Source organism: Podarcis filfolensis (genome assembly GCF_964270895.1).
Source record: "Podarcis filfolensis genome assembly, chromosome: 6".
NCBI classification, from domain to species: domain Eukaryota; kingdom Metazoa; phylum Chordata; class Lepidosauria; order Squamata; family Lacertidae; genus Podarcis; species Podarcis filfolensis.
In genome coordinates, this window is record NC_139609.1 from 65,708,844 (window position 1) to 65,736,488 (window position 27,645).

The 27,645-nt window shown below is 41.3% G+C and overlaps 1 protein-coding gene across 2 annotated transcripts in view; it reads right to left on the reverse strand.

Moving 5' to 3' along the window:
• Nucleotides 1–14,377, reverse strand: part of SYT6 (synaptotagmin 6) — a 137,883-nt gene extending 123,506 nt beyond the window's left edge. For both annotated transcript variants that reach the window (XM_083617483.1, XM_083617481.1), the window contains exon 1: nucleotides 13,747–14,377. In XM_083617483.1, coding sequence (XP_083473609.1) covers nucleotides 13,747–13,891 — 145 coding nt within the window. In that variant the 5' untranslated portion in view covers nucleotides 13,892–14,377. The remainder of the gene's footprint in view (nucleotides 1–13,746) is intronic.
• Between the last annotated feature and the right edge of the window lie 13,268 nt (nucleotides 14,378–27,645).

Here is a 27,645-nt window from a genome sequence, read left to right on the forward strand (position 1 = left end):
CTTCTGCTGTAATAAACTTGCCAGTCTTTAGGGTGCCACAAGATCCTTTGGCTTGGACCCAGAGCTGCGCTCAGTGCTCTTTCACTGGTGCTGGGTGAAGAGGGCAGGGAAGCAATCCTTTCTCTCACGTCTCCTGAAGGTCTGCTCTAGATAGTTGAGGGACCTTCCAGAGCAGCATGAAGTGATACAGTGTGGGAAGCAGGAATCTGAGAAGTTCACCCCCACCACCTTATCTCCAACAGAAAGGTCCACTGGATCTCAGTGAAGGGAAGAAGCTTTTCCATTTGTGGAACAGGCAGTCTGGATTCCATCACACAATATAACTCCATCACAGTTTTTTGCCTGGGGAACATCATCTCCTCTTGAAATGCTGAGCCTAAGGCTAAAATGAATCAGAATGATTCACTTTGATGGTCTAATGCCATTCATCCCAGGCCTGCTGCTTCGCTTGTCAAAACTAAATCCCCAAAGATAGGGCATATCATACGCTGTGCCAGTACATCTGGCCCTACAGGATATGGTTAAATCTGGCTAGACATAAGACTGTAATACTACAGAGAAAGTAGTATATGGGGCTGTGGGGAGGGGGTTGAGGGCTCAGATTCTTGTTTGATATGTTATTTTACATCACACTTTCGGAAGGTTTGCAATTGTATGCCTGTAATGGGAAATTATGGATGGATCCTTGCCACCAGCAGTCTGCAATCTAGGCTGAGAAAAGACTGCTCACTTGGCCTTTGCTGATCATTAAGTTATAGTGGCCTTCAGTCAACCTTGATCACCTGGACTTTTCAGAAAAGAAATTTAATCTACTCGTGCTTTTTATTTTAAAAAACAACAACCAGCTTTACCCCCCGAAGATGGATGGAAGAAAGCTGCATGAAAGTGAAATTAATTTCTGCCTCTGGCATAAATTACACCATCTAGACATTTGGAAGAGCCAGTCTTCTGAGCTACCCTCTGGCATTATGTCTTTAGGTCCACATGGCATGACTCAACTAGACAGCTCACTACTAGGCTACTTGTATTCAAGGTTCATGCAAGTTAGAGAAGACAGCACTAGAGGAGGCACAACTTTAACCAGGAAGCATTGTGTGGTCAAGATGGTAAAGGTAAAGGTACCCCTGCCCGTTCGGGCCAGTCTTGCCAGACTCTAGGGTTGTGCGCTCATCTCACTCTATAGGCCGGGAGCCAGCGCTGTCCGCAGACACTTCCGGGTCACGTGGCCAGCGTGACAAGCTGCATCTGGCGAGCCAGCGCAGCACACGGAAATGCCGTTTACCTTCCCGCTGGTAAGCGGTCCCTATTTATCTACTTGCACCCAGGGGTGCTTTCGAACTGCTAGGTTGGCAGGCGCTGGGACCGAGCAGCGGGAGCGCACCCCGCCGTGGGGATTCGAACTGCCGACCTGATGATCGGCAAGTCCTAGGCACTGAGGCTTTAACCCACAGCGCCAGAGCAGCTATTCCTGTTTTGCAGTGTGCTGTAAATGTTGATGTTCTGCAGGCATTGTGTGTTGACAATAGAATAATACACTGTGCTATAAAGCAGGGTGGGGCACCATTCCTGGTCTAAGCAGAGCCACCATTGTCATAGATGAAATAGTGACATTATAAGAAGTGAAATGGGACATAAAGGAGGATATGAAGGTCAAATTGGGGAGATTTTCCTGTAAGCAATCTTGAGGCTTTCTATCCAGACATCACACAGCAGATGTGTCCACACAAAACAAAAACTGAAGCATTTGAAAAAGAAAAGGTGGTCAGCAAGGGGAATGACAGAGGCCCTAAGGAAGAGGGGGGAGGTAACGCAAGGCATTGGGGCAGCCACCAGAAAAGTAGCAGAAACAACATTCTTTGCCTGATTGTATAACTCTAATTCTGGCACGACTGCACTGGCTACCAATTAGTTTCAGGGCTCAATTCAGGTTTTGACCTCCAAAGCTTTCTGAGGTTCAGAAGCTCAATACTTCAAGGACCATCTCTTTCAACATGAACAAACCCAGACCCTGCAATCATCATCTGAGGCCCTTCTCTGTGTGCCTCCTCCATGGGAGGTCCAGAGGGTGACAACATGAGAATGGGCCTTCTTGGTGATGCCTTTCCACTTGTGGAATGCTGCCTCTCAGGTAAGCCCATCTGGCACCATCTTCATCCATTGTTAGACGCTAGGCAAAAAAGAAAAAAAGAAAGTTACCTCAATTTTTAAATATTTGTGGCCTCTTTTGTAGGGCAAGATCTGAAAGAATTTTATTTTGTAAAGATGTGGGGTTTCTAAGGTTTTTATTGACTATATTTGTTTTTAATATTTTTATGGTGTCTGTAATTTGATTCAAGTCATTTTCATGATTCAAGCAACTTAATAATAGTAGGTAAAGGACCCCTGGACGGTTAAATCCAGTCAAAGGTGACTATGGGGTTGGGGTGCTCATCTCGCTTTCAGGTTGAGGGAGCCAGCGTTTGTCCACAGACAGCTTTCTGGGTGGTCAGCATGACTAAACTGCTTCTGGCGCAACGGGACACCGTGACGGAAACCAGAGTGCATGGAAATGCCGTTTACCTTCCCGCTGGAGCAGTACCTACTTATCTACTTGCACTGGCGTGTTTTCAAACTGCTAGGTTGGCAGGAGCTGGGGACAGAACAACGGGAGCTCATCCCATCATGGGGATTCAAACCGCCAACCTTCTGATCGGCAAGCCCAAGAGGCTCAGTGGTTTAGACCACAGCACCACCTGCATCCCATTTATAATAGTAATAACAAAAACATTAGCTGACAGTAGAGTAGTTTAACAAGAACAGCAATTAAAAGTCTCTGTCTTTCTTTCTGAAATGAATACTAATAGACAGAAACAAGAAGTGGGTTTGTGCTTGAAAAAGTACTGGTGATGAAAACAAATTCCTGGGCCAAGTGCCCTTTTCTTTAATTCTAAGTGTAGGTCTTCTCCACTAGGCCATCATGCCAAACACTTGGCTGTACTTGGTGGATCTTGGGGATCTAGTCAAAATACACACACAGCAGCCCCCATAAGGCTATAAAAATGGTGTCTGTAGAGTCATGTCAGGAATTTACAAGCTCTCACAGCTGTAACTGAAACAGATACCTTTTTTATTACTGCAAAGAACATTATTCCATGACTCTGATCCATTGATTTGTGTATGATACTACAACATAAGGAATCGCTGAATCAGCGTGCAAGCCTACAAATTTAACACAGGAATAATTGACCCTAGTTCCAAGCTAGTAATTGGGGCCACATTATATTAAGTGGTTCGTGAAATACAGCTTTAGCATTAGTTAATTCCCTCTGCAACATGCTTGCCGAAATGTTTATATCAATAACTTTCTCCCATTAAGTGCCTTATTTTGCTAATTGACTTAATTATCTGTTTAGAGTAACTAGCAACAGCTTGACACTTACCTAATCTAAACATCGCTGCTGTAGAATCCACTAGAAAAATAGCGCAGCAAAATTAAGGTGTCATAGGCAACAAAGCTAGAATCTGCAGTAGCACTTTCCATAATATTGTAAATTCCTTTTGGCCTTTTTTCTTCTGGTTGTTGTTGTTCTATGCTAAGAAGACTCATGATGAAGTGTGAGCCTTACAAAGAACTAAGGTTCTTATAACTGTGAATTTTTGCCCCATAGTCCACACAGTGGTTTTTCAAATTAGTTTCACACCCCAAATTTCATGTGTAAGCAGAAGTACCGTCATAAGATCAGGACTGCTGGACCACTGTCTGCTTAATATTCTTCTCTAAATATTTTTATTGGTTGTCATAGATGCATAACAACTATGTTTAGTAGTCAACTAAACATAATCATAGCACCCCTCCCCCCCCCACAATCTTGCCAGCTACCAGATAAGTATTCGTGTCTTTGTAATATTCATTCCTGTTTTAATTTTTCTGTAGGATTCCTCAATCTTTTCCTTTCAGGGTTGTTTGGAAGTATCCATCCACAGCAAAGTCCTCTCCTCCAATTGCAGTATCAAGAAGTATACATGGTCACAACATCCAGATTTGTAGCGATACCATTGGTAACATATTCCACTTTATTTTGATAATTTGCACAACCCAGTCCTAAACGTATCACATGGAACTGAGTCCTATTTCACAATATCAGTGGGACTGATGCCCAAGTAATTTATTTAGACTGGGCATGAACCCATACCACTGCTTCAGGGCAATCCAAAGGTATTAGCAAATGCTGCATCCAAGCTACCCTAATTTTGGTACCTTATGCTCAATTTAGTCTTCATACAGGACTGCCAGTTCAGCACTTAAAATTGCAGTGATGAGTCTGGTGAGGCTTGTAAGCTTCTAAAACAGATCAATAAATTCAGAAACTGAAAACACCTTTTGATTTATTCCTTGGTTAATAGATTTGCCCCAAATATATCAAACTCCACTGAGTGAAATGGCTCAATACCTATTGTTATTAGAGACACAGTCAATCTTATCTCCACAACAACAGGTAGCCCATTAGACATAGACCTGCCAGCTGCTGTTGCTCCATTATGGCACCAACCATTTTTTTAATTACAGTCTGGAGTTTATCATCTTTGCTGTGTGTTCTGCAACCTTTCATGCAGCAGTGAGGTCTGACTCACTTTACACACAGAGTTGCCTCTCGCTCGGTTGCCTGCTTCAGAGAATCAATGACAAATTGCTATGCATGGGCTTAAGTAAGCAGCAGGGGCTACTATTTCCATAGCAAATGGTATGCTGCACAGCCATTCAATAAGGCAACAACGTATATAACAAGCTGATGCAAAATGCTGCAAGCAAGAGAGGTTAGTCTGAAATCCTGGCCAGTGCCACAGGTTTCCACTGAAGGTGTAAATAAGAGAGCCCTTATTAATAGAATAGGCGGCTTATAAAGACAAAGGCACACCCCCACATACACTCAAGGCTCCTGGAATTTCTAGCTATGGGCTTAGTGATTAACCTTTGGTAAGTCACTTGCCCATCTGTAAAATGGGAATGATGTCAGCTACTTTACATGAGGTCTGGGAGGATAAAGGTACTTAAGCTTTTGATGCCAGTTCTGTTCTCCAAAGTTCTTTAAATGCTGATGCTTTTTGTCTTCAGGGCTTATGCACAATTACTTTTCCTCTGCATTTTCCAGGCTTTTTTGTGTTTTTTACTCCGAGCTTTCTCTGTGAAAACCCACTCTTTAAAGCTGAACCGGAGCAAACATCAATTTGGGTTTTATGCGGATTGATGTTTGCTCTAAGCAAAAAGACAAATAAAAATCACAGATTGTGCCTGGGAAGAGTGGAGGAAAGGTAAGTGTGTATATTTAATTTTATTGTGTATTTGAATGGATTATTGAATATTACTTTATTTGATATAAGTTGTTTATGTTTTTATTATGACATTTTTGTATTGGACCAGATTGTTATAAGGTTGTGATCTTTGTTGTTTCTTCAGTTTGTAAGCCGCCTTGTGTATAGTAATATAGAAAGGTGGTGTACAAATTGAAAGTATAATGATGATGATGATGATCCCTCAGTTGTGCTTATCTGGTTTGGTGCTGTATATTTTAGACCATTTTGCCCTTTCTTTTTAATGGAAAGATACACATTTAACATATAAAAATAACAGCGGCAACAGCGTTTCACATTAATATGAGAAGAATATGCCCACTGATCAGCCAGTGCTTACCCTGATAAGGCCAGCTTTCACATTGCTGCTGCTTCTGTTTTAAAAAGCATCCTGTGTTATACATCATATTATATTTCAAAAATCTGCTACAGGTGAATTGGAACTTGCACTGATGACCAAGCTGTGTTTTCTTTCCCTTTGTTCCACAATATGCATTAGAAAGCACCTTCCAGCCCAAAGCGCATTGATGTGCACATCCAGTTGCATCACTGATAGCACACATCTGATAACAGACCACTGATGTAAACCTCGCCCCCACCCCCCCGTGTTTGTCTTTCTTGCAGCCTGTTATCAGACGCATCTTATTCTTGCTGCAATAAGCAGTTTGGATGTGACAAGTCCATATTCAATCCCACCCAACATTCTTGGCCTCCCTGATGTTCTGGCAGTGAGTGTCACAAGCAAACAGCATGTATTTTGCTCAAAACCTGTTACCTCGCCATTTCACCGGGTGTCGTTTGCTTTTGTGTTTTGACAAAGAGCAGACTGAGTGTTCACTTTGCCTGCATTGCACCAACTGCTATTTTAACATACCTCGGTTTTCCTTTCATCTTTTCCCTGAAAAGTGGCTCAAGCTCTCTGAATTTCCTTCTGCTCAACTCCACCCTAGCCTGCAACGCATGATCACTTGCTCTTTCCTGATTTCATTGACTCCCATCTCTCAGAAGACCTGGAGAAGGAAACACTAAAGGGCTGTTAAGGCTGTTCAAAAGCTTGTGTTTGGACGTTCTTGGTTCTGCCGCTTCCTGTCCATGCACCCCATAATTAGCCTGTCTCTCCCACCACTCCCCCACCTTCTCCTTCCCTTTGCCTTGGGCAAGTTCAGCTTCCAGTGAACTCCTTTCCCAAGCCTCTTTTTCCCCTTGAAGGCTATTCAGTCTTTCTTCCTATTCCCTGCCTATGTTTGCATGATCACAGTTCTTCCCAGGCATAACGCCACCTATGCCAGTTATATCCAGCGGCACTCCCTGATAGCAGCATTTTCAAGGGTTGCCTATGGTGCAGTTCATCAGTTCATCAAAGCTTAAACTTGCCTAGAGTTGGTTTTCTAGGCTAGCACCAACTTTGTATTTGATTATCTAGTTCTTCATGTTTGTATCAAAAACAAACCCTTAATTAGGCATATCTGTGGGTTATCAAGTGCCAAATAGTCTGTCTCAGTGGTGTTCTCTTCTTGCAATTGCTATGTCTTTTAAAATGCACTTCATTATGCAGAAAGATGTAAATGTAGAAAGTGTGCAAAACCCATGCTACCAGATACCCCAAATTAATGACAGAAAGTGAACCACTAAGAAAACAGGCACAACTGAATAGGCTGTTACTTTTTTTAAAAAAAAACCTCACAACTAATGGATAAAGGGAGATGTGGGAAAGGCAGTGTGACAGCAGCTGCCACAGAGTAGGGATGTTTGAGGAATTTAATCTTTTCAAATTCCTATATGAAATTACCTGTTCCACACGCCTCAGACTAATTTACAAATTGGAACTTCGCTACCTCCCAATTTTGCACTTCTCCGGATATTGTGACCCAGTTCTAGGCAGTATGAATGCATCAAATACACTTTTTTATTTTAAAAATTGTGGATTAAATACAGAATTGTGGGTAAAGACAAGTGAAAGTGGCATGGACCAGAAACTAACAGATGCATGGAGTTCACTCAGAAGTTGTTCTCAGTGTACTGTTTTGTGCTGCACTGAGTTGATTTCATGAGGTTATCTGCGGATGTACCACGTTGTTATGTTATGGGTGGGTGGGTGTGGGTGTTTAAAATCAGTGTAGGCCAAAACAGCAAGCCAGTAAACCTGCAGGCATCATGAGATTATACAATCGAATATCATGTGTTTTCACTATCAAGCCACATCAAACGTGTTTAATTGAAGTCAGTGAAAATGAGTAAATAGTTTGCGTCTCTAACCATTTTGTATTATAGTGGGGGAAACTTGCACCTTTAAAAAAAAAAGATATGACTACTCCATTTCAAGCACAGGCTTGGATCCAGAGCTATGTGAGTGAAAGACCAGTTGGACAATCTGACATTTTTTCTGCCTCTTCCTTCCTGACTCCCCCCTCAATTTTCCTACTGACATAGTGGCCTATTTCTGCTGAAATTCACCCCCTTCCAGTACAGTCCTGGTGCCACAATCTGAAGCATTCCAGAGCATCCCTTGACTCTTCAGAGCAGCTTCTCAGTGTTTGCAGGAGGCTGCAGTGGGGAGGACAGGGTGGGAATGCCACACTGTGAGTGCACTTCCATGGGGAGACCTCTGGCTCCAACCCACAGTTTAAGAACATAGGAACTTGTATTACACCAGGTCAGACTGTTGATCTATCTAGTGCAGTGCAGATTCTTATACTGTTTAGCAGCAGCATCCCAAGGTTTCAGACAAGGTACTGCCATACAAGGAGATTTTAGGAATTGAACCTGGGATCTTCTGTATGCAAAGCAGATGCTTCATCATTGAGTTATGGCCCTTTCCAATAGTCCTAAGCCAACTCTGAGATTCCAAGTCTAATTGCTATTGGCCAGTGATGGGATAACCAACTTCTGCTTGGCAACCTCTGAAACTTTGAGTGTAGACTAACTTTTGGTTCTTGCTTGAGTTATACAGAATATTTTTCCAGACCTCAGAATTCCTTGGTTTCCTCTACTGTGGTCCACTTCACCTTCTGCTCTGTCTGATTGGCAAAAAATACAAATTTACAAGTGATTGCCTGCAGGTTGTAACACATGGGAAATTACCAGTGCGGAAATATGCTGCATGCAGGCTCAGATAACACAGGGAGACATTAAGGCATCCCGGAAGGAAACCTCTGATTATCATAGCAAAAGTGCCAGGCATATGTTGGCTGGTTGCACTCAGCCCATTATACAAATGTTCTCATTCTGCCCTCCTGCCTCAGTTGTGCAGTCAGGCATTCTGGAGTCATCAATATTGGCCTATGGGAGTCTTTCCTGTGAGCATTGCCTCAGGACTGATTATCAGGGACCACAGAGAAGAAAGTAGGCTAGCATGGCATGGAGCTCTCCAACAGTTCCAAGAGAATTTCACTGCTGTTCAAAGCGGCGGGAGGGTTTTGTAACTCTGTGTACTAGAAAGCCATGTTTTCCTCTTTCATCCTCCCAATTTGTCCTATCATCAGCTTGTGTTTTATACAATATATGGACATAAGAATTATGTGTAAAGTATAAAAACTTGATTTTTCAGGTCATCACAAGCCTAGATTGTTTGACAACATACAAATTCATGTATGTGCTCATATAGAACATGTATGAATGGCCTATTCTCAATGCACACTGCGGAGTGGGAGGCAGTATTGGGTGACGAAACAAAGAATGGTCATCTAAAGTCATTCATAAGTCATGGAGTCATCTAAAGTCATTCATAAGTCATGGAGTTTGAAGCTACTAGCCCAGCCTTCTCTAACCTGATGTCTTCCAATCGTATCTGACTGTTGACCATGCTGGCTGGAGTTAATTTTGGATTTGCTTCTTTTTATGATTTTCTAGATCCATTTCAATCAGTGTTTAGGCCTGGTTTTGGCACCGAAGCTGCCTTTTCATAAAAAAAAATTATACACCACTTCATTGTAAAAAAACCACACCTTAAAGCAGTTTACAAAAAACCAAAACAGATTAAAATTACCTCAACTATCTAAGCATCTTTCTTTCAACTGTGCTGTTTTGAATCATCTAACAGAGGGCGTTCTCGGTAGTGGCACCTGCCCCGTGGAATGCCCTCCCATCAGATGTCAAGGATATAAGCAACTGTCTGACTTTTAGAAGACATCTGAAGGCAGTCCTGTTTAGGGAAGTTTTTAATGTTTGATGTTCTATTGTGCTTTTAATTCTGTTGGGAGCAGCCCAGAGTGGCTGGGGAAACCCAGCCAGATAGGCAGGTTATAAATAAGAAATTATTATTATTATTATTATTATTATTATTATTATTATTATTACTACTACTACTACTACTACTACTACTATTTCAGCTTCCTAGAATGTCCCTGAGTTCTGGTAATATGAGGGAGGGGGAAATTATCTGTCCTCCTCACTATGCACAATATTATACTCTTCTTACTTACAAGAGAGAAAAAACACCAATATTCAGAGGCTAGGTTGGGTTATTCACTGATAAAATAGGAGCAATGATGTTATCAAAGTACAAATTTCACTGTTTCAGTATATGAATATTTCCAGATTGTAATGCTTGATTGCATTATACATTAAGCACTATTCCCCTAAGAAATACTTATATAGCTCACATTGTAAATTAAGCTTCTGGACACATGCATATACTGGGCACCAGGGGGAAATGGAGTTCTTTTGAAGTGTACTTCTGGTAACAGCTACTGCCACTGACCTCCTGAGAAATGTGATGGGAAGAGAAGAGGGCACAACTCATGAGGGTGAGGTCTTCAGGCTTGTGAGGGTGGGAGAGGCATTTGGGCCATATCATACTGCCAATATGTGCAGTAGGATTTCTGAACTGGGCTCAGAACATACGAGTCATTTGCTGAGCCAAATTCCAGACACCCTTACCTTTTGCCCTGTGCTTTCTAGACAGAGGTCTGTGCTTTCCCAGTCTGTGTCCGAGTGCCTTCTCTTTTTGTGCCTTGCCACTTTCCAAGGAAAACCCACTTAATGCTGAACTGGAACAAATAGCAATTTGGTTTTTTCCCACAGACTTGTTGTCAGTAGTAAAGAGTGGGTTTTTGCAGGGAAGGCTCGGAGGCAAGCAAAACAAAAAACACCACTCAGACACAGAGCTTTAAAGTACAGACTTGGGCTACAAACACAGCGCAAAAGGAAGTCTGGATGAGCCCTGAGCCAAAGGGAGTCCATCCATTACTACCAAGAAAAGCTCAGCGCAAATCTCTACATCAGTCATCCTCCACAAGTTCCATGTTTCCCATCTTTTTTCTTTTCTTTTTAATTGATTCATTTGGTTTTTCAAATTAAAATTTTACAGAGATATATCAAACATAAAACATAAAAACAAGATTCCAAGGAATCTCCTGGACTTCCATCCTTCCCTTTGCTGGTCCTATTATTAAACATTTCCTCCTGCGTCTTTTATGATGGTCCAAATCTTTTACATCTCCATTGTGTCCAGAATTCACCCTTAAACTACAAGTGATATTCCAAGCCTACTCAAGATTTTAACTGTTTACCATGGTCTTTAAGATGTTATACGGTAAATTTTCCCCATGCCTTATTAAAATTTTGGTCTTCCTGATTTCTGAGTCTTCCGGTCATTTTAGCCATTTCAGCATAGTCCATCAACTTCACCTGCCATTCTTCTATACAGTTCTTTTCATGGCAGACCTGATAGCTCTCTAACACAAAGACTCAATCTTATGTCTACTGGGATCTAGGGTCAATCCATGGGAGCATAGAAAGATGCCTTACAGTGAGTCAGGTCATTGGTGCATCTAACTCATCATTGCCTACACTGAACTGGAAGTGGGTCTCCAGGGTTTCAGGCAGGGAATGTTTCCAGTCCCATCTGGAAATGTAGGGAATTGAACCTGGGGTGTTCTGCATGCAAAGCAGATCATGTCTTGCAATCCACTGCAAGTCTTGAGAGATCATCTGAATTCTAGCAAGCAGCAAATACTTCTGATTTGTCAGGGAAGCACAGTATGGACTCAGGCACCCTGAATATCTGCACTAGTGCCTGGGAAACTGTTATGGCAGCATTCAAAGCATCGGGGCTGGATGGAGATGTGCCAACTTGGATTAAGACCCAAGCCGGAGAAGAACTTTTAAAGAAAACGGCACTTGCTTCATAATGCCACCATATCTTCTAAGCGAGATATTCCAATACAGGCAGTTATGAATTTCAGCACCATCTCTAGTAAACGACACGAGGTTGCTTGTCGAAATCAGGGCATTGTTTGCACTCTGCTGCGAACAGCAGGTCGATGGGCTGCTTTAAAGCAATAGCGAAGCTACCTCAGCAATCAGGTAATCCCCGCTGAAATCACAGCATCCATCCCAATAGTCAGCCGTTTGCAGGGATATAGAGCAATCAACCAGAGATGGGTTCAGGTGAGCAACTCTGAAATGTAAAGTTTTTGTGAACTGCTTCAGAGAAGCAGTTTATTATTTCAGAAATGTTGCTTGCCAGGACCCCTCTTGGTGCCTCGTGAACAGGGTTTATTTTGTGCCAGGGTTCAGCTCTGGGTCCTGATTTGAATGCCAAACGTCTGTTCAGTTATTCTTCCACATTCCAAAGAAAAGAATGCCAGGCAAGTAAAGTGCAAATCCCATAGCAAGGAGAAATAGTCAGAAGAAAACACACACACACACCTGGGACCAGGGACAGGGCTACCAGTCTGTGGCAGATGTGAGTCCAGCTATCTCTCTCTTGCTTTAGAAACTCATCTGCACTCATGAAATTGCAAGGACTCAACTTTCCATTTGGAGCTTATTTGTTGTCACACAAGGAAAGCTGCAACAAATATCCAACCTGCTGCCCTCCAGATGTTTTGCCAACCAGGTGCCCTCCAGCATGCTGGCTGGGGCTGATGGGAGTTGTCGTCCAAAACATCTGGAGGGCACCAGGTTGGCAAAGGATTCCATCAGGCAACAAGCAAAGACTTCCTGTTCATGAAGGTGTCCTGTTGGCTTTCCACAGTCAGGAAAGTCTGGCCTAGGATAGTTGATTTTAAAGCAAACCTTCCCTAAGGGCATGTCAAAGGCAATTCTAGGAAGCAGCTATGATTCAGACCAGTGTTCAAGCCCTGTGGTGACGAATGTTTCAACAGGCATAAATTGCCTCTACTTGTGGCTAGAGATGGCACAGAACTCTCCCTGGTCCTGTGAGGCACATGGGTGTTGCTGTGCATCTTAATATAAAAATGGCAAGGCAATATAAGGAAGTCTGTGTTAAGAACACAAAAGCAGACCTATTGCACGAGACCTGCTGGATCAGACAGGTCAGATTCCTCTGAGAAACTCACAGACAGGCCATAGAAGTAATTGCCCTCTGTTGTGGTTTGCCCATGGCATTCAATAAAGGGCAATATTCAGGGCTGCCTTAAGCATATGCGGTGCCGGGGTGCAAAGATCCGCCTGGCATCCCCCCCCAGTTGCCCAGTCCCAGGCATGCAGGAGGGTGGAGCTGGCTCATTCACCCCCAAACGCGCGGCGCAGAGCCACCCGCAGCAGAAGAGCCTACCACAGCGCTCCAACCAATGGGTGGGCTCTTCCCCGGACTCAACTCTCGGGCCCCGGACTCTCAGCCTGGTGCCCCTGAGAGCCTGGCGCCCAGACGCCCCGCACCCCTAGCGCCTATGGGTAGGACAGCCCTGGCAATATTGCTTCTAGTCTGAATGTCCATTCAGGTATCACAGCTAATAGCTGTTAAGAGACTCATCCTCCTATGTCTGCTACTGCAGGATTTAAAGCAATATTTTAAACAGGTTTTGACCCCGGGTGGGGGGGGGGGAGCATAATATCAACCCTAAGAATACTCCTACTATCTATCATGGGGTTAAAATGAGATTCCTTGATGGTTTTTACTGCCACTGGAAAGTCAAGTTTAACTCAAGTCTCTGAGCTTTTCAATGTAGTACTGCACCCTATTTACTTCTTTGATAGAAGCTGCACTCAGTTAATGAGTAAAATGTATTTCCCCCCCTCTTTTACTGCTAACCACAGAGCTGTCAAAATGCAAGGGTATCCAACACCTTGTGCTAACAGGTGAAACTCTGAGAACTCAAAGTACACAGGTACACAGACTGAGCTTGATTTCGCTAAAAGACTTCCTAAAAATGGATGCACCCTGCCCTTACACTCTTTGAACAGGGAGGAGGTGTTTCTACACATTTTCCCTGCTTCCTTCCAGTTATTTTGAATATTCTTTCACTTTGAGTATTCTTTCACTTAGCAAACATTACAAGAACTTGCTGTTTCAACAGGTTTCTTCGGACTCCCCCAACAACACACATCTGCAGAGGATTTAAAATGAGATAGAGGGAAATGCCTGGCATAAAGTGGGTGACCTTCTTCTCCCATAGCATCATGTGAATAGGAGTCAAGGAGCAGTTAACAGGGGAACAGAGGTCACTGTACCTGGCTCAGGGCTGCTCAGGTCTTGAAAGAGGAGGAACTCCTTGCAGGTGTCCAAGTCCAACTGGGGCAGGCTCTTCTTACGGCAAAGGTCGGTGACAATCCGAGCTGCCGTCTGACACTGGCTTTCCTCCTTAGCGACGCTCATTTCCCAAGCTGCATCTCCCTTTGCCTCCTACCTGGCTGATTTGGAAAGATCAAAGTAGGAGGGCAGAGTCCCAGTCCCAGTGCCACACACCCCGGGACTCAGGACTCCACTAGCGCCTGCATGCCATCGCAGTTCCTCTCTGCCCAGAGACAAACCGTGTGGCACAGGCTGAGGTCAAGGCTGAGGCTTGACCACTTGAGGTCACTTTTGGCACACCACGGCTCGCTGCAAACCAGCCCGTGCCTTCTGATGCTCTTGTTGCGTTCGATAACAGAGAGCTGCATTTACTGCCAAGGCGTGTTCTGCACAGGGATCCTCCTTCTCCTCCTCCTCCCCAGTTCAGTTTGATTCCCTCCTTGCACACTTTCAAAGCCTCCTTCCAGAGAAGCTATTTAACCCCTCGGTGGGTGTACCTTCTGTATCAGGTGGTGGAGGAGACATTGCAGCTACACGTACAAAGGAGAGAACAGGAGCGCTGAGATCTTACAGCACGGAACAGCTTGTCACAACACAGAGCTGAAGCTGAGCAGCACCATTGGTTGCTACACACGCAGCTTCCAGCACAAGGGAGGGAACAGGTTTTATTTATTGGCTTAGCCCAGCCCTAAGATGCTAAGCTGCAAATTGCTAATAGGGGGCCAGCCCTGTTTTGTGTACGGTAATTAGATCACTGTTTTAATTTACAGTACCACTTCTGGGTTCCCACTGTCAGACCAGGCTGTGCAACCAATCCGCACATAGAGAAAGCGCCAATTGTCAGGCATGAGCAACGATCGCATAATGGGCAATTAATACAATACCCTGTAGAAACGAACTCAGGAGTGGAAGAGGAGGAGGAAGAGACTCTAACAAAAGAAAAGAAAAAAACCACGCACAAAAGATGTGCCAAGGAGTTTGCAGCCCCAGTCTCATGGATCCTAAGAAAGTGGGTGTCTGGAACAATTCCACTGCACTTACAGTGTCAGATAATTACCTGTTAACACAACTTTGTATAGCTGCGAGACAAATCTCTACAAATGATTATGGAGGTTTGGCATGCTATGCCCTCAAAACATAGTCCTCTCTAATTCCAGGTAGGTGGGAATCAAGTCTCCACGATGCCAAAGAAGAGTCGTGTATAAAGGAAGAGAGTTCAGTTGGGGGTTTCAGTTGCATGTGGGTGTGCTGTTTTCTACTCCTGGCATTAATATTACAATTCTACAGCCATTGTAAAATCATTGCTAGGATATGTTGTTTATATAGAATTCCACTATGATTTAACTTCTCCTGCTTTCACCTCTCGCCTCATTTGCCTGCTTCTGATGAGAATGCCTTGGTAAGGAGAAATATGGCAGCTGTCCCATACAGGTGGCAACCATTTCGTATGGGGCTTCCGTTCTTGGTCCCCATGCACATCAGCAGAGCATGTATATATGTGTTATGCCCCGCCCCCATTCTACCCTCTTCCAGGTCCAAAAGGACTGAATGATGGTGATTGATGTGCCGTCTGTATTAAAGACATGGGGAACCCGTGGAAAGATCAAAGTAGGAGGGCAGAGTCCCAGTCCCAGTGCCACACACCAGTACACACCAGGACTCCAGTAGTGCCTGCATGCCATTGCAGTTCCTCTCTGTCCATATACAACTGTGCACCACAGGCTGAGGTCAAGGCCACTTGGCCACTTGAGGTCACTTTTGGCACACTACGGCTCGCTGCAAACCAGCCCATGCCTTCTGATGCTCTTGTTGCATCCAATAACAGAGGTGGCCCTCCAGATGTTGCTAGATGACTACTCCCATCACCTCTGACCACTGGCCACACTGACTAGCTTGAAGAGATTTGCCATCCAATAGCTGGAGAGCCACAGATTCTCACCCTTGCCATATTGTTTTCCATTTGTTTCACCTAGCTCATATAGGTGGCAATACTACCATTTAATTGAGAGTAAATCCCATTGAACTGAAAAGGACTTACTTCTGATAAGGTATGTATACAATTGCATCATAAAATGATGGACCAAAATTTTTCTTTTTTCTTTTTTATAATTAATTTTTATTCAAATTTATAATAACCAATCCAATTACAATTCAACATCCAATTTAACTTATACATCTTATAGACTTCCATCAACCTATCTGACAATTTCCATATTTTTCACAACATTTCACATTCCTTAAATTGTGTTGCACTTTAACAGTCCTTATTTTATCTTTCCTTTTAAACAACATTCCTTACTATTCTCTTCACAAAGCTTCCTGAAATCCAACAAGCGTTATTTCCTGATCACACACAGTTTTGATATACTCTGTAAATTTGTTCCAGTCCTCGGTGAACCTCTGATCGCGTTGGTCTCTAATTTTACATGTTAATTTATCCATCTCTGCGTATTCCATCAGTTTCATTCTCCATTCCTCCCTCGTTGGCATTTCTTCCTGTTTCCATTTTTGGGCCATCAAGATTCTGGCAGCTGTAACTGCATATCTAAATAGTTTCACATCTTTCTTTTCAACATCATTACCTAGTATGCCTAGTAACAATGCTTCTGGTTTCTTTACAAACGTGTATCTCATCATTTTTTTCATCTCGTTATAAATCATTTCCCAGAAGCTTTTCACTTTCTTGCATTCCCACCACATGTGATAAAATGTTCCTTCTTTCTCTTGACATTTCCAACATTTATTACTAACTTTAAACATCTTACCTAATTTCACTGGAGTTATATACCATCTATATAACATTTTCATCACATTCTCTTTTATCGTGGTACATGCGGTGAATTTCATTCCCTCTTTCCATAACCTTATCCAATCATCAAATTGTATATTGTAACCAAAATCTTTAGCCCATTGAATCATTGCCGTTTTAACTTCCTCGTCTTTTGTATGCCATTCAAGTAATAGTTTGTACATTTTTGACAATACTTTTACATCACTATTCAAAATTTCTTGCTGAAACTTTGATTTTTTTCCTGAGTAACCTTTCTCCCGCATCTCTTTTTTAAACATTGCATTCAATTGAAAATAATGCAGCCAATCATACACTTTTTCTTTAACCTCTTCATATGGTTTCAAATTCCATTTATCACCTTCTTTGATTATTAAATTTTCATATGTAATCCAATCTCCTGTCATATTGACTTTTTTCGTGCTCATTATCTCCAGTGGGGATAACCACATTGGTGTTTTCGGCTCTAATAGATTTTTGTACCTATTCCATACTTTGATTAACGTACCTCTAAAAATATGACTTTCAAAACCTCTGTGTACTCTATTTTTGTCACACCATAGATAAGCGTGCCACCCAAATCTGTTGTCATGTCCCTCTAAGTCCAACAATTCCGTATTCTCCATTTTTATCCATTCTTTCAACCAGCAAAGACACGAAGCCTCATAATATAACTTCAAGTCTGGCAGGGCAAAGCCTCCTCTTTCTTTTGCATCTGTTAATATCTTAAATTTAATTCTCGGCTTTTTGCCCTGCCAGATATATTTTGACATTGTTCTTTGCCATTCTTTAAAAATAGTCACTCCTTTAATTATTGGTATCATCTGGAACAAAAACAACATTTTCGGTAGCACGCTCATTTTTATTGTTGCAATTCTTCCCCAAAACGATAATCTCATTCTTGCCCATACGTCTAAGTCCCGTTTAATCTTATTCCAAACTGGTACATAATTATTTTGAAACAAGTCAATATTTCTAGGAGTTAACGTAATTCCTAAGTATTTTACTTTTTTTACTACATTCATTTCTGTTTGCTGCTGTATTTCTTCTATAACTTCTTGATCCAAATTTTTAACCATTATTTTGGTTTTTTTCCTATTTAATTTGAAACCTGACACCTGACCGAAATGTTCAATTTCTTCTATCACTTCTTTAACACTCTGTATAGGATCCTCAATAGTTATAACCAAGTCATCGGCAAAGGCCTTGACCTTATATTGATTACTACCCACAGTTACTCCTTTTATATTTTCATTGTTTCTTATAGTTCTTAGGAAGACCTCCAGGACCGAGATGAATAACAACGGAGACAACGGACACCCTTGTCTTGTACCTTTCATTATGGCAATATCTTCTGTTATAACGTTGTTCACAATTAACTTTGCTCTCTGTTCTGAGTATATTGCCTTTATACCACTTAAGAAAGATTGACCTACATCCATATATTCTAAGTTCTTTAACATAAACTCCCAATAGATGTTATCGAAGGCCTTTTCCGCATCCACAAAAATCAACATCGCTTGTTTATCCTTCCCGCTTGACAAGTATTCAATTATGTTAATCACATTTCTTATGTTATCTTTCATTTGTCTCCCGGGAAGGAAACCCGCTTGGTCCTTATGTATCATTTCATTCAATACCTTTTTCATCCTATTTGCCAAAATATTTGCAAACATTTTATAATCGTTATTCAGTAACGAAATTGGCCTATAGTTTTTAACCTGCATTAAATCCGAGTCTTGTTTGGGTATTAACGTTATGTATGCTTCCTTCCAAGTTTCAGGTAATTCTCCTTTTTCCAATATCTTATTCATTACATCTTTCAGTGGTACAAGTAAAGTGTGCTTCATCTCTTTGTAATATCTTGCACTGAATCCATCCGGCCCTGGCGCCTTCCCATTTTTTAAATCCTTTATTGCTCTTGAGACCTCTTCCAGTTCTATTGGTTCATTCAATTTAATTTTATTGCTGTCTGATACTTTTTGCACCTTTTTCTTATTTAAATATTCTTCTATTGCTTTAATGTTAAGTTTCTCTTTTCTTTTGTATAAGTCTTTGTAAAAGTCCACAAAACCTTTCCTTATTCCCTTCGGGTTCTCTATCTCTTGATCTTCTATTTTGATTTTCTTAATTGTACTTTGTTCCTTCCTCTTTTTAATTTGCCACGCAAGCCACTTTCCAGATTTGTTTGCATATTCAAAATTCTTTTGCTTCATTCTTCTTATGTTCCATTCCACTTCTTTGTTAATTATCATTGCGAATTGTGTCTGTAACATTTTTATACTCTGCTTTACTTTCTCATCGCCTGGCCTTATCGTTAATTTCTTTTCTTTTTCCATTATTTGTTTTAAAATTTCCTTTTTCCCTTTTTCTCTCATTCTATTTTTAATTGAATTTTGTTGAATGAAAAATCCTCTCATTACGGCTTTGCTGGCGTCCCAGACCACACTCGTTTTCGTTCCTTTATTAGAATTGTTTACAAAATAATCCGTCAAGCATTTCTTCGCCATATCCACAATTTTTTGGTCATCTAGAAGGTTTTCGTTTAACCTCCACCTGAAGGACTTTTCTTCACTCCCTTTTAGAATGGCTTTCACCGCATTATGGTCTGATAATACTTTGGGTTGGATCTCAATCTTTAATATTCTTGTAGTTAGCTCACCAGAAACCCAAATCTGATCAATTCGAGACATTGCTTGATTAACTTCTGAATAAAATGTAAATTGTTTTTCTAACGGGTGTCTCAATCTCCAGATATCCACCAAATTGCAGTTTTCCGCCATATCAAAAAAGGTTTTTGGTAGTTTCCCCTCTTTCGATTTACCTTTAGCCCGAAGTCTGTCCATTTCCATTGAGACCACCCCGTTAAAGTCTCCCATTATTATTATTTTCTGATCCAAATATTCAAATAGTTTTTCCTCCAATCCTTTAAAAAAGTCTGCTTTGCATCCATTTGGTGCATAAACTCCAATAATGATTAATTTTTCGCCTAGCCAATTGACTTGTACTGCTATAATCCTCCCTTCCTCGTCTTTGAATAGTTGCTGTGCCTCTAATTTGCTTTTTATATACAAAACCACCCCTCTCTTCTTGCTTTTATCCGATGAAACAAATTCATTTCCCAATTTTTTATTAACCAAAATTTTCCTATGTGCTTTTTTAACATGAGTCTCTTGTAAACAAATAATGTCCAAATTCTTCTGTTTTAGGTATTGTGTCACTTTATTCCTTTTTTTCCTTTCATTCAAGCCATTTGTATTCCATGTCCATAATTTTAAAGCCATGATGTCTAACAATTAAATAAATTCTTTTTCCTCTTTTTACTTCTCTTCCTCTTCCTTATCTTCTTCGCTTTCCTCTTCTTCGTCCTCTTCTTCTCCTCTTCCTTTTCTTTTCTCTTTACTGTCTCGCTCCTCTTCCTCCTCCAACTCTGCCGAATCTCCTTCACCACCTCTAGCTCCCAACACTTCTGCCTCTTCTCCAACTCTGGTCAGCTCTCTGTATCTTCTAAAAAATTTTCCCACATCTTCTGGTTTAGTCAGTCTGTGCCTCTTCCCTTTATATGCAAATGTCACTCCTTCTGGAAATTCCCACTTAAATTCTATTCCATTTTTCTTCAATGTTTGTACTAATTGTCTGTATCGATCCCTTTTTTTCAATAGTCTCACCGGCACGTCTTTAAAAATAATTATATAATTTCCATCAATATTTAGACGCTTCTCTCTATTTCTTTGCAGAATCAGGTCTCTCATTTCTTTGTCCCTAAAGATGATCAGGCAATCACCAGGGAATTTTTTGGCTTTGGTCGTTCTTATTTTTATCCTAAATGCATTTTGTATCGTTTTCTGCACATCTTCAATTTTCATATCCAGCCATTGGGCAATTTCTGTCGTCAATTTTTCTTTGATCTTTTCTCCCTGAGTTTCTGGCACCGATCTTAATCTCAGATTAGACTCCCGTTGCCGAAGTTCATTCATCGCAACCGCGTCCCAGAGCTCTTCCTGCGTCCTGTTCACTTCAGACATTTCTGCTCTTATTTTTTCCTCTTCCTTTCGCACCTCTCTCACTTCTAATTTTGTCCTTTTCATTCCTTCTTCCAGGTTTTGTGTTCTTTTGACAATCTCGGTGTTTTTCTTTGCAATTTCCTTCATTTGGTCTTTCAATTCATTCACTGTTAAGTCAATTTTATTGTCCATTTGTTCTAATTTAGTTTCCATATTGCCCAGTTTACTCTCAAGATTTTTCTCACTGCTTTTTATGTCTGATTTAAGTTCTGAAAACATCTTTACAATATCTGCCTTCCATTCCGATTCTTGTTTTGAACCCTTTCTCTCTCCTGGTGTTCCTCCTTCTATCTTTTTCTGGGTATGCGACATTTTACCTTCCCCTTCCCTTTTTATCTTTTACACAAATAATTAATAATATAAACAGCAAAACCAATACTTTTGTTTTACCCGACCTTATTAGCTATCAGCAAACTATTTTTTGTTCAGTATACAACCGGAATAAAATCCCTAAACTCAATATCATTTAAACAGTTTCCGTATCTTATACATCTATATCATACACCAAGTCCAAATATTTTCAATTCTGGTAGGGGAAAGAGTTAATTAATGTGTAAGCAACAGTCGAATAAATCAAAAGACCCTTCTGTAACTTCTTGCCACTTGCTTGGCTAAATCCCAGGAGTTGGTTGCGTAGTTTAGAACAATAACAATTCTTCTATCTTTCCCAAGAGTCTCTTACAAAAATCTTTAATTCCAATGGCCCAGGTTCCAAACAAAATGAGTGACGTAATTCCCAAGAAAAACCAAAAAAGACCCAGAGAGCAAACACACTGATATTCCTTATATAGGGAAAAAACAGACGAAGAAGGGCATATCCACAAAAATCCATTGCAGAGGAGTAGAAGAAGTAACTTCCTTTGGTAACTAAATAGCCACCAGGGTGTTCTCTCTTGGCAACAAAATGGCGTTTTGTATCTCTTGCTTGTAGCTTCAAAGAGACGGGGGGGGGAGACTCAGCAGTAACAAAAATAATAGCTTTACTGTCCCGCAGGTTCTTTAAATATCCCAACAGAGAATTTCAAAAGAAAAGGGGCAGGTGTCCATCCTCATTTACTTGAATTACATATATTTAAATAGTTTCAAATCAATGTCTCAGAGTCCGCAACTTTTACTACGCAGTTTTTTTAAAAGTGAAAGTAATCTCACAGTCTCCTTTTCTCCTTCCCCCCGCTCACAAAGAGTTCTCCGAGCGTCTGTTTTTAAATGCTCCACCACAGTTCCTTTCTCTTTTCGCTTATTACACAGTCAGTATTATAGGAGACTTTCCTCTTACAGTCTCTCCGATATATCTTTAAAGAAAACTTTACCGCTTGTCAAAACTTACAGTCTTTCCGCTCCGTGAATTCTTCTGTGCCCAAATCCAATTCCCGGCAAGGCTGACCTCCTTTTTAGCACCCTGCCTCCACGAATTAGTCCAAATTTGTCCGAATCAATCATAGAATTCGCCGTTATAAAATCCCAATTCGTTTTCTTCTTGTTTGAGAACGGATCGCTTTGTGCGCAAGCTCGGGGCTTCGCTATGGAGAGATAGAAATGGCTTCCCGCTGCCGACGTCTCAACCCCGCCACACTCGTCGCCCCCAAAAGGGACTACTTGGTGGCCGGGGGAGAATTTAAACGGCAGAGCTGGGACCCCTGCCTCTTGGATTCCCTTCCAAGAGTGTTTGGGGGGCTGCGGCGCCCTTGCAAACCCCCCTTTTTCCTCCCGATAGCTGGATACTCTTGCGAGCAAAAGATCCCGCTTGCTTCCACTTCGCGATCCGCCGGAAGTCCCGATGGACCAAAATTTTTCAGTTGTGTTGTTCCTAGATTAATTTATTCATACTGTTCTGGTTGCCTCGTCAGTTTGCCTCATAAAGCTGTAGAAGGTGCAGAAAATTGGAACGAGAATGGCCGAGGAGAAAGCATATTTTTCCTGTGAGGAAATGGAGCAGCATTTCTGCTTTTTCAGTTCAGAATAAAGATGACCGTAAGGCAGGACTTGCTAGAGGCATATAAACTTATGCATGGAGGAAGTTTTTTCTTTTCTTTTCCTGCCTCCAATATATTAGAACTCAGGACCACCCGATTAAATTGATTGGCTGAAGATTTCTCACACTGTTCAGAACATAGGAAGTTGACTTATGCAGAGTTAACCCATTTGTTTCATCTAGTTCAGTATTGTCTAGCTCTCTCCTGGGATTAAGAAGGAGTCTTTTCCCAACCCTACCTGATGATGGTAGGACTTCGAAGGAGTAAAAACCCATGGAGAAGTCTACATGTGCTTTTTCTGACACACAATGCCAAACACAGGTTGCTCCTTAATTTCAGTGGGCAGTCCTATGGTTTCAGCCTCAGATATGCTGAACACAATAAGAAAATATTAAAAGAAAACAAAGATGTGAGCTATGCATGGGGATTGGCTCATGTTATTCGGTTTTGAGGGGGAAGGCAATATTGGCAAATATTCTGTGTTCCTATCCTGCCTTACTAAACCATATATCCACGGAAAAGAGGAGTGCCAAGTCAGTCCTGGCACAAATTAAGTCTCCATTCACACACCAGAAGCAATCCCCTTGTACAAATCTTCCACCCATTACACACTAAGCCCAAATATGTTTCGTTTTTTCCTCCCATTGCTTGTTTGGTTTTCTCCAAGTGTCTCTGATTTCTGAATATTGTACAGCTGCTCTGGGATTTACAGGAAAAATTAATGATGGGTAGCTTTTTAATGACAATATATATGGTATCTGATTACTTGGGTATGGGTGACTAAATGCTGTGTGGTTAGAAGCTTACAATGTTTATAGCTGCAGAAACTAAGTGGAGGAAGATAGTTTGGAGACAAATCACTGACCACTTAAAGCATCCTCTTCACACTGAGAACAGCTCACACTTCCCAGAATAAAGGATGACTCACACCACGGCATATACCCCATTACAGGTTAGAAAGTAAAGCGACAACTTTTTCCATTCCACCCTATGTCCCTTGCATGCAGTACTGTTTCTCTTCTGCTGCAATTCTTCTTCCCTCTACATTGACTCACTGTTTGCTGTGGTGAAATTGTGTAATTTACATAATTTATGTAATTAAGTATGAAATTATGTAAATTACCTTGCCACTATGTTGCTGCTTTTTATTTATTTAAACCAAGTTCAAAGAGAGATAAATGCAACCACACCATCACCTACCACCACAAAATGGTATTGTTTATTTTATTATATTGAAAACTTTTATACCCCACTTTTCACATGTGTCTCAAAGGCATTGCAGAATATGGAGGTGGAAGGCCTCTGCGCATCAGCTTTAAGCAGTAAGATTGCAAAGTTGCAACTGACAAACGATGTAATAAATCAATTAACACTACTTTCCGAACGTTAGATGCCACTATAGCTATATTGATGCAAACCACTCTATGCATTCATCAGAGTGTGAGACAGGAATGGCAAGATGAGATACGCCAGTATTGCACCTACCTTAAGAAATCAGTCTAGGGCTTCAGTCCTAAACACATTTGTGAAGGAGCAAGCCCTATTGAACACAATGAGCCTTCCTTCTGAGAAATCATGCATAAGGGTATACTATAATTGCCTATCACAGATGTGACTGTTGACAATGACTGCACTATAACAACACGGTTTCCTTGTTACTCTGAAAAAAGAACAGCATCCAAAGCCATCAACTTGAGGCCATCACCTTGTTGAAGCTGAGCAGTTCTGGGTCTAGTCAGTGCCTGAATGGGAACCCCATGTACAGCACCCTAGGTTTCATGATGGAAGGAAAGGTGGGCTATAAAAGTAAGAAGATGTTTCTTAAAAATTTGTTTCAATTGCAGAGTCTGCAAGCCTATGCGATGCCCATTGCTTCTCACCATTTCTCTTGGTCTGAAGATCAGTTTAGAAAGCAGGGTACAGGAAAAAATAATTCATCTGGATTGAACATCAGAAATGACATCGAGGAATCAACTTGTCATTCTGAGTGAAAGGTTATAAAGGAAGAAAAAAATTCAATCAGCCACAAAACATAACCAAGACTAGAATAAAATGCACAATAATATCCCAGAATGTCAACTTAATGAATCGCTTCAGAGCACAGGGAGAAAGTTCTGCCTAGTGGAAGAGGCAGCCACACCAGGCAAAATGTGCCTTTATCATACAGCTGCATTCAGTGGCCCTGGTGAAGGTCCCTCCATGTTAGTCTACACATAGCCTCCAAGAACTAGAAACATAAGGCATGGTCACATATGCATTGCATATGTTTGGTACACTATATGTAGTTACCTGTTAGAGATGTGCTGTGAATGCTAGCTGAGATAAGCAATCCAGGAAACCAGCCATATTTACAGTGATTTATTGGTAGCTTCAAAGTATTTACAAGAGTTCAAAGAACGACACCATCATGATCAGTCAGTTGCCTCGAATGGCTCTTTCCGCTTCTTCCCCCAGCAAATCCATTTCCTAAGCCCAGCCCCCCTTCTACCTCTGCTCTGAGAGTGGCTGGGTCCTGGAAATGGCCCTCCCCTCTCAGATTCATTCTCTCCCAACAGCCCTTTGTTTTCTTCCTCGTCCGAAGAAGAGCAACTGCTAATTAAAGGCACAGGATCTCTGTAATTGCCCATTCTCTCCCCCCTCTCCTCCTTCTCTGCCTCCAATTCCCTGACATTACCTATATGTTTTGTTATTGTATTGTATATTGTTTTATTATATTTGAAGGTATTCTTGTTTTTATATGTGTATGGGTCTTATGTTTCTGGTGTTTCTTTTGTAGAAGACCTCTAATGCAGGCATAGGCAAACTTAGCCCTCTGGATGTTTTGGGACTACAATTCCCATCATCCCTGACCACTGGTCCCGTTAGCTAGGGATCATGGGAGTTGTTGTCCCAAAACATCTGGAGGGCCAAGTTTGCCTATGCCTGCTCTAATGTGTATATATTTACACATGACCAAACCAAAACTCATTTTAGATCTTGTATTAGAGCCAACAATTCTAGTGACTGAGTGATTTCTCTAGTTCAATTCTCTGATGATGCATACATTTAAAGCATGCAACTTCCCCCAAAGAATCTTGGGAACTGTAGTTTCTTATGGTGGTTTGCTGGGAACGAGTCATGTGCACCTGTTTCCGATGTAAAAGAAATAAAACCCCACCAAGTGGCATATCATTTTTCTGGTTTCTCTCTTCAATTTATTCATTCAGAATAAATTTATTCAGAAATGGACAGAGTCTACAGATCTTTTATCAGAAGGTGTCTGGAGATTGTAATATTTTCAACTTCCGAGCCACAGAGATCCTGGCTGCTGCCAACACCCAAGTCAAAAGCCCCTTGGAATGAAAAATAATTCATTTGATCATCCCATAAATTAAAATGTGGAGAAGGCTGCACAATACACTTAAATATATTATATATGTCTTGGTACACTTCATTCCATATTTCATTCTTATACACCTTCATTGGTTTAACAAGGTATTTTACTAGAATTTCTCACTAAAAATTTTCCCATGTGCCAGAATTCACAGCCAGTAAGCTACTTCTTAGTTTTAAAGATAGTTTCACAAGGTTCTGTTAAGTTTTGCACCACCTGGGATTTGGGCATGTAGATCTAAAGCTCCTTTTTTTCTCTCTTACAGGTTTTCTATACAGATTTTCTATCAGTTAATTCCCATATTGAGTTTTGATGCAAAAGGTGCATCAGTGTACTTCAAAATAAGCAAGAAGGATTACCTTTTGATAACACTCACCACTCTGCACTATAAATCAAAATCACCACCCCATTTCTTCCAAAATTAAAGTCCACGCACAATGTCCTCTGGGCAGCATAGAACTTATGGTGCACTGCTATGTTGAGATGTTGCCTTTCTGATAGGCTACAAATTGAAACCAGAGGCAGCAGAACTATTTCCTCAAATTCTTCTCTTCATGCATGCCACCATAATAAGGTTGTAAAAGAGCTACCCAGCAAATTTGCAGTAGTATGGCGCAAATGCCTTACTAAGCATTTCACTTTCCAAAATTTCAGTTGTCATGACAACATGATTGAATTCTTTTTTAAAGAAGGAAATGCTCTGTGATTAGGTCCCAGCAACTCTACTTTTTAATTAGCTGTAGACCCCATAGCCCATGCAATATAAGCCACCGTTGCAAATGCTTAAGGATAAGTTTGGGATCAGAGCAGTAATAGTTCGCCAGGCACAAAAGTAATATTATTGGCCTTGACAGCCTGCTAGGGTACAGCCCAAAAGGCTATGCAGCTACAGCAAGTGAAAAAGTCAAATTTCACAATGTGAGAGGCCACAACAATTTATGGACATTCAACACATGACTAAATACTAGTAATAAGACCCTGGTCATGTAATAGATTTAGCTGTCTCTGTTGCACATCCCCTAAATCCAGGATGGCCAATAGTCAGGGGTGCCACTGACCTGGTATCATTTTGATACTGTTAGACTACAACTCCCATCATCCCTGGCCATTGGCTATTCTGGCTGGGACTGATGGGTGTTGTACTAGTAGCATCTGGAGGGAACCAGGATGTGGAAGGCTGTCCTATTGAATCTCCCAATGCCAGAGTCTACACTTCATCTTTTACCAAAGTTTAAATCTGCTCAAAGGGATGCTGTGCCTCCCTTCAGCAAAATGCCTCTCCTCTCCTATTTAAGTGAAATGCTTTCCAGGAGGTCTTCTACCAACTGTTCCATCTTTGGGGATTGTTTGGCCTTCTAGTGCTGCAGCACCAGCTGTTTCATCAAGAAAACTGCAAGCAAATAATTTATGATCAAGTTTGCAAAAATACGAATTAATAATGTGGCCAGATTCAGATTTAGGCTGCTGTTCTAGCTCCTTTTAGGCATTCAAGACCATTGGACAGGTAAAAAAAATATAAAGTGACCCATGTTTTATTTGGCTGCCTATGTCTCCAACTCCATTGTATTAGATTCAGTTTATAGAAATGCTGGGCATGATAAAAGGCTTGCAGTAGAATGAATCAGATTTAATCTGAAATT